Source organism: Mytilus californianus, unplaced genomic scaffold, assembly GCF_021869535.1.
Source record: "Mytilus californianus isolate M0D057914Y unplaced genomic scaffold, xbMytCali1.0.p SCAF_10, whole genome shotgun sequence".
In the NCBI taxonomy this organism is placed as follows: domain Eukaryota; kingdom Metazoa; phylum Mollusca; class Bivalvia; order Mytilida; family Mytilidae; genus Mytilus; species Mytilus californianus.
In genome coordinates, this window is record NW_026262582.1 from 71,400,803 (window position 1) to 71,414,613 (window position 13,811).

Here is a 13,811-nt window from a genome sequence, read left to right on the forward strand (position 1 = left end):
GTATGGATAGGTAGATTCCTAATTTAAAAGGTTTTACCTCTAACTTTATCAGTAAGTCATTACCAGTTTAAAAGCATATTGAATCTCAAGGGATAAAGAGTTGTTTCCCTTTGTCCAGAGATTAAATATACATGAGACTTTTATGCACATCATGCATTTCAAATAATATGAAATTGAAAACTGTGTATGTTTATATAACTGTTAAGTCCCAAATGAGATGTTTGAAATAATGATTTTCTCAGTTTTGTTTAAATACCAAGTATCAAATTTTTCATTTTATGTATCTTATGATTATTAACATTACGAATGAAGTTTTCAATATTACAGGACGGATGGATGGATGGCTCTTTAACGTCAAGTGGCAAATCAAATGCATATTGAGGACTTGAACTTCAAATGCAATATTATGCTTCACAATCAAAAACTCTTTATGAACTATATATTCCAAATCTGTTACATATACGAGGGTCTGAATGGGGGGTCCTCATTACTGTATTCTTTAAATTTTTAGGCCATTTTTCTCTATTCTTTATACTTTTTGCCCACTATTCTCTATTCTTTATATTTTAGCACCTCATTATTCTCTTAATCTTTATTTTTTTTGGTTCACTTTTCTCTATTCTTTATATTTTTTGCCCATTATTCTCTATTCTGTAAACCCCCATCCACACCCTCACATACTGTGGATTCATTATTATTCATGGTAAACCAATTTTTGTTGATTTCCTGAGTAAAGATGAACCACAAATATTCAACAAAGTACAAATTTCATACTAGAGTTTGTATGCAGATTTTAGCAAAACCATGAAATCAAATATCCTAGAAAATACATGTTTTCCTCAAACAACGACAATTGGTATCTGAGAGTAGTTTTTTCCCTTGGACAATTAGGTATAAAAAAATATCAAATTCAGCAACCAATGTTATATGTACAGATATACAAAAATAAACTGTTATCACAGAGATATGTCTCGCCTATTTGTTATTTTGATAATGCAAATGTTGAAATTAAAGTAGCAATACTTTAACATGTAAGTTATGCAAATAATCAAAGTCAATGAACCATGACTGAAGGTACAGGGCTAAACAATCTCCATGGAAATGAGATGTGCCAATGCTAATACCAAATACCATTTACTTTTCATAAGTCGTTCCCTTTAAACAAACCTAAACACAAACATTAACTTGTAAATTATGTAAAAGTTTCAAAGTCAATGAACCATAATGAGGGAGTGGGGTTATATAATCTTCATGGAAATGAAACTTGAAAATGCCAATACATTTGCATACAAAATATCATTGACTTAACATTAGTGGTTCATCTTAAACTGACCTAATCACAAACTAATACATATGTAAACTGAGCAAAAGTTTCAAAGTCAATAGACCATGACTGAGGGGGCAGGGCCAAATATTCTCCATGGAAATCAGATGTTCTAATGCTTATACAACTGCATACCAATTAACATTGACCTACCACTAACGGTCCCCCTTAAACTGACCTAATCACAAACTAATACATGAAAACTAAGCAAAAGTTTCAAAGTCAATAAACCATGACTGAGGGGGCAGTGCCAAAAAATCTCCATGAAAATGAGATATACCAATGCTTATACAACTGCATACCAAATATCATTGACCTACAACTAGTGGTTCCCCATAAACTGACCTAATCACAAACGAATACATGTAAACTAAGCAAAGTTTAGAAGTCAACAGACCTTGACTGAGCGGGCAGGGCCAAATAATCTGCATGGTAATGAGATGTGCCAATGCTAATACAACTGCAAACCAAATATCATTGACCTACCACTAGTGGTTCACCATGAACTAGACCTAATCACAAACTAATACATTGTTGACGCCGCTGCTGACGCTGTAAACAGCATACCTATGTCTTGCTTTTTGACTCTGTCAAGGTGAGACAATAAAATTGATTGATTTATTGGTGTTTATAGTGCCACTTTCAGCATTATTGTGCTATTTTGTTGCTGTCAGTTTTTTTGGGCAGAGGAAGCCGACCTTCGGTAGGAAAACTAACAGTTCTAGTCAATTAAGATTGGAGTCGTACCAACCTGCCAAGTGCCGGATTAAAATAAGAAGATGTGGTATGATTGCCAATGAGACAAATGATAAACAGTCCAAGTGATGGAGATGTAAGTAATTATATGTCACTATACAGCCTTCATTAATGAGCAAAACCCATACTGTATGGTAAACTTTAAAAGGCCCTGACATAATAAAATGTGAAACAATTCAAAGGAGAAAACAAATGTCCTTACTTATGACAAAATAATTCAGAAAAAACAAATACCACAGACAGCAAACCACTTGTTCACTTTACTTATAAAAAAAATTAAATGCATGCATTTATTGAAACTTCAGGTCATCTTGGATTCTTGGGTCTTGGAGACCAGTTTACACAACCAAATAACTGCGACAGTTAATTTTAACTTATTTGAAGTTATCTTAAACCTCTAAAAAGAATCACTGTCCTGGTTTTTTCTCAAAGTATAATTGTTTATCATTACTTAGTGTCAGGTCAATAGAAATACATGTATCTATTAAAACTAGAGGTCATCTTGGATTCTTGACCATCAAATTCTCCCAGCAGTTAATTTTCACTTGAGCAATCATAAAAGATACCTTAAACTATAAAAGAATTTTACACAATTCTGATTGTTTTCTCAAGGAACCAATCAATAATTATCACCCATGTGTCAGGTCAATAGAAATAGATGCATTTATTAACACAAGAGGTCATCTTAGATTCTTGACCACCAAATTCTCCCGGCAGCTAATTTTCACTTGAGCAATCATAAAACTACCTTAAAACTATTACAGAATTTTACACAATTCTGACTTTTTCTCAAGGAAATAATCAGTATTTATTACCTATTATCAGGTAAATAGAAATACATGCATTTATCAAAACTAGAGGTCATCTTGGATTCTTGACAGGGGTGTTAACTCTGTGAACACCAAATACCCCTGGCAGTTAATTTTATCTTGAGCAATCATAAAAACTACCTTAAAACTATAAAAGAATTTTACACAATTCTGGATTTTCTCAAGGAAATAATCGTTAATTATCACCCCCTTGTCAGGTCAATAGTCAATTAATTAATTTCTACTATCTATTATTACCTTACAATGTAGGAGGTATGGAGTTATTTATCGTGGTTACTCATCCGTAATAAATCAATCTGATATTTCTTTACTATTAAATTCATACACAGCATATAAATACTATGGATGATTTATATTTAATCTAATTAATTGAATAAATTCTAATTATAAATTTAATAAATTTGTAATCTTTCTGCTTGATTATCAGACTCTTTGATTAAAGTTCAACAAATATGTCATAATTTGTTTTTCAATATTTCAATAGCAACACCGGGGATAATAATTTTACTCTGAAATTGCATTTTGATTATATCCCAATGTCAATTTCTTACAGCTTTTTTATAGCTAGTTTGCAAATATCATCTTACTCAAAACCTCTGGTGTACAAAACTTTCACATGTTTAAAATGTGATATTAGTTAAATGCAATATTTTTTATTCATTTGAAGTGTCCTATTTTTATGCGTATTTATACAGAGGACAAGTAAAAATATCAGCAGATATGGCATTTTTATTTTAAATCTACTTAAGATATACAATATTATAAAGGGCAGAAGGACCTTTTTTCAGGATGTCGGAATTAGGCCTTTACTTTTGCAGGATTTCTGGTTTTGGTCTTTATTTTATTGCAGGAATTCAGGATATACCCATATCAGGACTTGGGAATTAATTATAAATTTTTGAGATCTAGGAAAGAATGATTTATATTTTCAAGAAACTGGGATAAAACCCCCTCCTTACCGCCCCTCATCGATGGAGCTAGGAAGTGCATATAATTGAGACAGTATACCCACAACATAAAGTAGCCAACAAAAGATATACATGTATAGAGGTAACATGCTATTATCTGAAACAAAATATTTAATCACATCCACCAAGGTTGGTTGCTTTATAAGTGTATACTTCATTTGATTTTTTTCAAGAATCTTCAATCAGCAATGAGTAATCATAACCCTCGTCATTTCAAAGACAGCTAGATATTGAGCAATGTCATATAAAGTATTGCTAAGCCCCGTAACAGCACATTATTACTAAACCAATTGACTAAGGAAAATCAAGAAAATCTTTATAATAAAAGACCAAAAACTAACCCTATACCCCTCTTCTCCATTGAAACATAAAAGTTGGTGACAAATCAAAGTGTATAAACTTTTTTATTTGCAGCAATACTCTCAGTTGTCAACGGTGACATGTTAATCACTAATTCTACATCCTGTACCTATACACCCTCTTCACTAATAACCTCTTTTAATTCTAGTTCCTAAATACTTCAGTTCTTACAGTTCTACTGAACTTATTTCTTTTTTTGTCTAGAACCTTTCTTCTTCTTGTTCTGCCTTACCATCTTCAAATTCTACTTCCTGCAAGACTATTCCTTTTACTTACCTCTACTAGTTCTACTTCCTGTAAATCTATTCCTTTTTACCTACCTCTACTAATTCTTCTTCCTGTATCACCACTACATCTGACTTACCTCTACTGCATCCCTCATATCAAATTGTTGCACAGATGATCGGTTCTCGTCTACTTCCTGTATGGCTTCTTCCCTCTGACTTCCTTCCATCAATTCCTGTAAATACATAGTACAGATAATGTTACAAATAATCTCTGAACAGAAGTCAGATAATGTTACAAATAATCTCTGAACAGAAGTCAGATAGTGTTATAAATAATCTCTGAACAGAAGTCAGATAATGTTACAAATAATCTCTGAACAGATGCCAGATAATGTACAAATAATCTCTAAACAGAAGTCAGATAATGTTATAAATAATCTCTGAACAGAAGTCAGATAATTATACAAATAATCTCTGAACAGAAGTCAGATAATGTTACAAATAATCTCTGAACAGAAGTCAGATAATGTTACAAATAATCTCTGAACAGAAGTCAGATAATGTTACAAATAATCTCTAAACAGAAGCCAGATAATGTACAAATAATCTCTAAACAGAAGTCAGATAATGTTACAAATAATCTCTGAACAAAAGTCAGATAATGTTACAAATAATCTCTGAACAGAAGTCAGATAATGTTACAAATAATCTCTGAACAGAAGTCAGATAATGTTACAAATAATCTCTGAACAGAAGTCAGATAATGTTACAAATAATCTCTGAACAGAAGTCAGATAATGTTACAAATAATCTCTAAACAGAAGTCAGATAATGTTACAAATAATCTCTGAACAGAAGACAGATTATGTTACAAATAATCTCTGAACAGATCTTCAAAAGGACCTTGGCTGATTGGGGTCTGTTAGTAGCATGCTTGGCTCAAGTGCAGGAGGTTGCAGTTTGTTGATTCCTGTCGTGTCACACCAAAGTCAATTGATATTTCCTGTCGTGTCACACCAAAGTCAATTGATATTTCCTGTCATGTCACACCAAAGTAAATTGATATTTCCTGTCGTGTCACACCAAAGTCAATTGATATTTCCTGTTTCTTTGCTTAGGAGACAACATTGTGGAGTAAGATCAAATACTTGTTGACAGAGTCTGAATAATGTGTCTGGTTGGGGTGACACTTCTTACTGTGGACTATATATCATCTTATGGTCCAAGTTGTTAAAATTTTTGCCAGTTGTTGGGTCTTGAACAAAGCAGGGTCAAAATATATTTAAATGACAACAAAGATTAAAAAGTTTTTGTCCTGATTATATATGCTAATTCTAATTATTGTGCAAATTCTTAATTATATTTAAAACATTGCAAAATTTTCTAAATTTACAGAACATAAGATATAGTTAAAGTTTGCTGATAGACAAAACCTGTATCACATACTTTATTAATTTACTTTTATAACATGTTTAAATATTTCAATTGTAAGAAAGATTTGAATTTCTACAGTCTAATTAAAAAAAGTTGACATTATTTGTCAAAAGGCTCATTTGCTGGGAGTGCAATTTCAGATGCCATTTTCGTTTGTCATTGTTTAAATACCAAAACATAGTTAACATTTTATTTAGATGTAGTCTGACATTTTTATCTATCTACAATATATAGTATTAACAATAATGTGCAAATGGTTTTGACCTCTTAATCAAATGTTAACAAAATACTTATATGAAATTTATAAAATTGGATTTAAATTCAATAACAACAAACCATAATATATAATACAGAGCAAAAATATTTTAATTAAATAAACAAATCATTCTACAGAGCAAAGTAGTTAAAATAAACATGACATTTTATGTATATTTTAAATGACTATATTTGTGTATTTTTTTTTTTTAATGTTAAAACAAGTTTTTTTCTTTTCAAACAAGTCATCCAATTTGAATTTTAATGCACAACTCTAAAATGAATATCAAGTAGATATATATATACATGTAGGTTTTTCTCTTTAAAAACCAATTACCGTTAACAAAGGCACATAAAAGAAATAGAATAAAACATATAATGTTGAAATAAAAAGGGACATTACTCATGAAAAAAATTGTTAAAAAATTTAAAACAACACTTTATAAATTGCATGCGTCCAAAGCAGTTCTCTAGATATACCTTCATCAGGAACGCTCATAGCCAAATATTTGAAGCCAAGGATGTATTTGAACCAAAATATATAGAATAATGGCATTTTTGTTTTCGATACTGACTTTATAAGCAAGAATACCAAGCAAGCCCACTTAAGGGCGATCTGATGTTCGAGCTGATTGTCAGTATAAAAAAATAAAACGCAATTATTCTTCTTATCAGCAATTTGTATTCACAATATGTTTTTTTTTTAGGGTTCAGAAATGAAATAGTTGGTAAAACTATTAATACGCATACAAAAAGTTGTGAAGTTGTTCAGTTGTATGAATAAAGTCGTGTGCATTTCATTGATAAATCGACCTGGATAGACATGAACAGGTGACAATGTTACACTCATACCTGATGTCATTCCGTAATCAGGGTTTGAAATTAGCAGGGGCCCGCTCAGCAATGGCCCCTAAAATTTGGTGTGGGTTAATAAAATTTCTGCTTTTCTTGTATAGAACTATATATTTTGGCTAACTAAATTTAAGCTGTGAGCTACCATGCCAAAATTTTAACTTCAATCCCTACTAATATTTTCGAGTATCAGGTCTTGTCCATGATCAATAAGATCAAATGAAAAATGTACAAATTGCAGATAAAGTTGAAGAGCTTTATCAAAGAAAATTGCAACTTACCATGTATTTCTTATTGCATGCTAATAAGCCTCAAAATATTGTATCCAAAATACAAGCTGTTAATTCTTATACTTAATTCTTTAAACAGAAATTCTCAAAGTGATACATAAACATGATAAAGAAACGCCACAATTTCCAATTAATGTTGATAGCTGGGTCATCTCAAAATTGTTTTAAAATATAACATTTCTGTTGTGTTTTTTTCAATGATGTGTACTACTAAAAATGATTAAAGTATACAAAATTACACCTTCAAATTCCATCTAAATACGAATTTATTGTTTCTTAAAAAATTGAAAAAAGATTTTTGATAAATAGTTCAATTATATTTAACTTATCCCTTGTTGTCAAAGGTCTATTTATAAAAGCTTCCTGGTACACAAATATCCTCAAACATTTGAAAGTAAAGTTCTATCAATTGCTTAACACATGCTCAGCTGAGTCAAATAGAAATGGACCTTATGCAAGTGCACATATACATGTACATGTATTAGATTTTGGTTGATTTCGGTAACATTCAAATACGAAATAAAAGATGAATTTTGGTCAGTTTTTAGGGTTCTTATAACAACTCAACATTTACAGACTTTCCACAGAGATTTTTTCAACCCAAATAGGTTAACAGGTGTATTGATTTTCATTTGCATAAGGTCGATTTCTATCCAACACAGCTCATATAATTGAGTTATTATTTACTCTTAGTAAACTTCCACAGTTTATATTTTGATATGTCCCCATCATTTATTCAAAGATTTCTACTTTTGATTATTTCATAAATAAATGTTTCATTACTGACTTCAAATCTTCAAAGGCATTATAGCAATAAAGACTTAATAAATACAACTAAACTAATTCCAAATAACTTTTCCTTTTTATTGGAACTACACATGAAATGTTTGGGCCATCAAACTGAATGATTAAGAAAAACATGCAATTGGGAAAATAAAAATAATCTTAATGGAACACATTTAATATTACATTGTAGGCTCAATGTTTCATAATTTATATAAACTAAGATAAAGACCAAACACATCCCTTGGAAAACTGAAATTAAGGTTATGTTAGTACCAAATAATGTAAACCAAAGTATTTCACATATATTTTACTTCTCAGCAATTTTTATGCCCCACCTAGGGTCATTATGTTTTTCGGTTTGTGCGTCCGTTCGTTCGTCCGTCTGTCCTGCTTCAGGTTAAAGTTTTTGGTCAAGGTAGTTTTTGATGACGTTGAAGTCCAATCAACTTGAAACTTAGTTCACATGTTCCCTATGATATGATCTTTCTAATTTTAATGCCAAATTAGAGTTTTGACCCCAATTTCACGGTCAACTGAACATAGAAAATGATAGTGCAAGTGGGCAGGTTAAAGTTTTTGGTCAAGGTAGTTTTTGATGAAGTTGAAGTCCAATCAACTTGAAACTTAGTACACATATTTCTAATTTTAATGCCAAATTAAGAGTTTTGACCCTAATTTCATGGTCCACTGAACATGATAGTGCAAGTGGGGCATCCGTGTACTATGGACACATTCTTGTTTTGCACAATTTTTAAATTTTTTTGATGCATTCATGCAAAAGATGATGCAAATTTTAGATTTTTGCAAAAATTTATAGGGGGTCTCATTGGGGGGTTCTGATCCCGGATCCCGCTTACTGTTTTGTCAGATTCCCGTATCCCGCTTACACTATGTACGTAAGCAATTCTCATTTTTTTTGTAATTTCCCGTGTCACGCTAGACTTTATTTCCCGTTTTCACGGCGCAATAATTTGACTTTCACGTGTCACGCTTACAAAAAATCGGCAATCCCGGGTCACGCTTTAATAGACCCCAATGAGACCCACTTTATATGGCCTTATTTTCCCACTGGCAAAATTCATGGCTCATGAAAAAGTAGTAGGTTTACATATACAGTAACATTCAATTGTTCCAAGATACATACTTCAAGCCTAACAAGACAACATTATGACGATGGTGAACATTTTAAACTTCACGGAGATCAATATTGATAAAGTCGATGACGCCAAAATAAATTTGGCTCAGTATCGGAGGTAATGATTACTTTTCATTATAATCCCTCACCTATAAACATCATTTACTTGTCTTCAAAAGGTTAAGAGAACCAACTATACCGATAACTATGCACATTGGAACAAAAACATCTACATTTATGAGTTCTGAGATAGTGTCATTAGTGACTGTTGTTCTGTTGTTTTCCTCTTATAATTAAGGTGGTACATAACACTACAAGGAGATAACTCTGTAAAAATCAGCTGAACGTTTTAATCATGTTCTATTGTTAAGAGTTAAATACTAAGCTTCTCAATGATCAAAATTAGTGTTTGTCAAACTGCTATATATTTAATGAAATTTTCCGATAAAGTGTGTTATTAATTTTTTTTGAATTTTTTACATTTTTGTCAAAAGGGTCAAAGTAAATATTTTGTTAACATTTTATGAAAATTAAACAAGCCAAATAAATTTTAGTCAAGGTGTTTGGTACCACCTTAATGTGTTTCTCTCTGTTTTAGTTTGAAACCACGATTTGTTTTCTCTCAATCGATTTATGACTTTTGAACAGTGGTATACTACAAACATACTGTTGCCTTTATTTACAACAGAGGCTGAAGCAGAACCCAAATAACAGTCTTTTAACACATTCATTAAACAGCTACATATATAGATATAAGAAGATGTGGTATGAGTGCCAATGAGACAACTCTCCATCCAAGTCAAAATTTATAAAAGTATACCATTATAGGTCAAAGTACAGTCTTCAACACGGAGCTCTGGCTCACACCGAACAGCAAGCTATCAAGGGCCAAACAATTACTAGTGTAAAACCATTCAAACGGGAAAACCAGAGGTCTAATCTATATAAAAACGAGAAACTAGAAACACGTATGATCCACATCAACAAACGACAACTACTGAACATCAGATTCCTGACTTAGGACAGGTGCAAACAAATGCAGCAGGTTTAAACGTTTTAATGGTACCAAACCTTCACCCTTTTTCTGAAACAATAGTGTAACATCACAACATAGAAAGACACACTATAAAACATACCCACGTCATATATTTTTTTATTATGCTGTTTCATTTTTACACTTTATTCTTGTTATCCACTGCAATTTTTGACATGAGATAACAATAGGAATATCAACAATGATAGAGATAACAATAGGAATATCAACAATGACAGAGATAACAATAGGAATATCAACAATGATAGAGATAACAATAGGAATATCAACAATGACAGAGATAACAATAGGAATACATGTATCAACAATGACATGAGATAACAATAGGAATATCAACAATGACAGAGATAACAATAGGAATATCAACAATGACAGAGATAACAATAGGAATATCAACAATGACAATATTTAAGATAAGGGAACATATATTTATTCTGACGAGCTTCCCCCAGGCATGCTTGGGGGATGCTTAGAGCCTTTTATAAAGCTTATTTCAATAATACACCATTAACATCCCATAAATGTCAATCAGATTGAGAATCCACGCTGATTTCAAGTAGTAAAAAGCTCATATGAGACTGTAAAAGATGATTCTTTATAAATTTTATAGAAACAGCTACAGTTTGAATAATATATTAAAAATACATCTTTATTCTGTAACGTTATAAATATTTTTAAACCCAATATGAACCTTAACCCTACCCAAAAATTAAAATAATAAATCCATTTTTGATACCCCTATTTAAATTGGCAACTGAATTTAGCTACATAAAATTTGGATTTCAAAATATTTTAAACTGCAAAGTATTATTAACCATGATTTCTCAAAATCTTTTTTTAACTGATGGTCCTTTCAAGAAAATCTGCTGGTCTTCACTATTATTTCTATTGCAAAATACCAAAATTGTGTTGGCCCGTTGCAAAATTTTGGTGTTCAGGACCTTCAAATTTGGACTACCACTTTTTGAAAACAATAATTAATCTATAGTAAAATCTGACACACTGAAATCTCCCTTTTACATTCTTTTCTCACCTGTTGTTTTTTCATGGCATAATGCACAGCACTTTTCACCAACAAATCTGTAAGAACTTCTTCTTGAGCAACTTTATCTAGCGTTGAGTAGGAGACCTCTTTCTGGACACCATCTTTAGTACTTATAACTTTTATGGACCCCATTTGTGAAGGGGTACGCTCGGGCTGCTGTTCTGGTGTTACTGTAACAAAAATAGAACAGAATCAAGAACAATACCAGGTCTGGACCTTTTTGCGCCTTTTTCCAAGTCAGGAGCCTCTGGCCTTTGTTAGTTTTGTATCATTTTTAATTTTAGTTTCATGTGTATAATTTGGAGTTTAGTATGACGTCCATTATCGCTGAACTAGTATACATATTTGTTTAGGGGCCAGCTGAAGGACGCCTCTGGGTGGGGAGTTTCTCGCTGCATTGAAGACCCATTGGTGGCCTTCAGCTGTTGTCTGCTCTATGGTCGGGTTGTTGTCTCTTTGACACATTCCCCATTTCCATTCTCAATTCTACATTGCTGCATGCAGTTAATTGAGGTTACATGTACACTGGAGAATAACTGATCATACAGTTTCTCTGAAGCTTAGAAAACTTTGACAGATTCTCCACAGTACAATGAGTGTTGTAAAATTTTTAACTATTGGCAAACAAGAAATGGGTACATGGCAGATGTAAAAATTGCTTACTCCCTAGGCTAGAACTCAAAATTATAAAGCTGCAGACCAAATATTAAATCATTCTCTTTCATATAGAAGCCAAGAAAACTTTGATGAAAGTTTTTTTTGACTGAAGGACAGCCAGAACAGGTAAGGAGTGAAGCAGTTACTAGACCTGCTTTTGCCTCTGATGATACAGGTTACAAAAAAATACAATGAAGACCCATTGGTGGCCTTGGGCTGTTTCCTGCTCTTTGTTGCGGTTGTTGTCTCTTTGACACATTCCCAATTTCCATTCTCAATTTTATAGCTTACATGTATGCTTTTAATGTGCATATTGTTATGCGTTTACTTTTCTACATTGGCTAGAGGTATAGGGGGAGGGTTGAGATCTCATAAACATGTTTAACCCCGCCGCATTTTTGCGCCTGTCCCAAGTCAGGAGCCTCTAGCCTTTGTTAGTCTTGTATTATTTTTTTATTTTAGTTTCTTGTGTACAATTTGGAGTTTAGTATGGCGTTCATTATCACTGAACTAGTATATATATTTGTTTAGGGGCCAGCTGAAGGACGCCTCCGGGTGCGGGAATTTCTCGCTGCATTGAAGACCTGTTGGTGACCTTCTGCTGTTGTCTGTTCCCCATTTCCATTCTCAACTTTATTTTACCTGTATATTGACTACCAGGTAAATACTTACCCACAGTTTCTGCTGATTCCGGTCGTACCCTGTAGAATGTGTAACCGGACAAGGAACCAGGTGACATCAACATACTCCTCATCAGTTTATACGGAGCTGGGAAATGTGACATGTCGTCATTCAGACGTCGCTGCAAATGTGGATTTAACGGGTTGTAATAGAATAAAGACTTCTCTGTTAAGTACCCTGCAAGCAAAAAAGATTTTTGTCATATATACAAACAAAATCGTTCGTGCGCTATGTATAATTTTAATCACAGTTTCATGGAGTAACTACTGTAAATTCAGAAATTATTGCGTGCATTTATTATTGCGATTTTTGAAAAATGGACAAAAATGCAAGATTAATTATTGAGAGGTCAGGAAAATCTGCATACAGATATATGTATCTGATATAAGAATGCGAGTTCTTATTATTGCGATACTCACTCAGTCGCATTATTCGCATTAATAAAAACCTCGCAATAATTTCTGAATTTACAGTAATTTTTGTTACGTAAATCAGAACTTTGTTTCACACTCATGTAACAATAGTCAGCATTATATTAATCTGTATCTTGACAGAACCCTCGTCTCATTTATATCCTATTTGCCATTTCAGAATCTGATTATTGGTTTTTCGTTGTTTCTACCTCAAATAGCACAAAATGAATAAATATAATCCCTTCATTGGTTCAAGTTTCTTTTCTTTTGAATGTTGTTTATATAAGAATCCAATCACAATGTTTAGGTGTTCTTTTTTAAATATTACCCAGAATGCATTAGATTCTGAAATGATGCACTACATGTACATATAAAACCATAACACAGTCTTTTTAGGTACCTTTGCTGATAACTTTTCCCAGAACATTATCGTCCCAACTTTTGGTCCACAGCGACAAGTAACGTTTAGCTGAAAACCCTGGCCGGATTTGTCGTTCGAATAAATCTTTCTTTCTTCTACCATACGTGTTGTGTATGAATCCAAGATATATATCTGTATCATCATTAGTAGGCTCCTAAAAATCATAAAAAATAGATAATTTATGTCCAGTTGCAAATATTATATATAAAAATAAGAACATTTGGTATGATTGCCAATGAGACAACTCTCCACCAGAGACCAAATGAGATCTTATATTATTGCCATACTCACCCAGTCACATGATTCGCAATAATAAAAATCTC

General features: G+C 32.4%; 1 protein-coding gene across 20 annotated transcripts in view; it reads right to left on the reverse strand.

Moving 5' to 3' along the window:
* Positions 1 to 13,811, reverse strand: part of LOC127718464 (uncharacterized protein KIAA2012 homolog) — a 115,309-nt gene that overhangs the window by 95,533 nt on the left and 5,965 nt on the right. For all 20 annotated transcript variants that reach the window (XM_052224489.1, XM_052224488.1, XM_052224496.1 and 17 more), the window contains exons 3-6: positions 13,468 to 13,642; positions 12,646 to 12,831; positions 11,305 to 11,486; positions 4,603 to 4,698 (exon numbers count right to left, since the gene is read on the reverse strand). In XM_052224489.1, the coding sequence (XP_052080449.1) occupies positions 4,603 to 4,698; positions 11,305 to 11,486; positions 12,646 to 12,831; positions 13,468 to 13,642 (639 nt within the window). The remainder of the gene's footprint in view (positions 1 to 4,602; positions 4,699 to 11,304; positions 11,487 to 12,645; positions 12,832 to 13,467; positions 13,643 to 13,811) is intronic.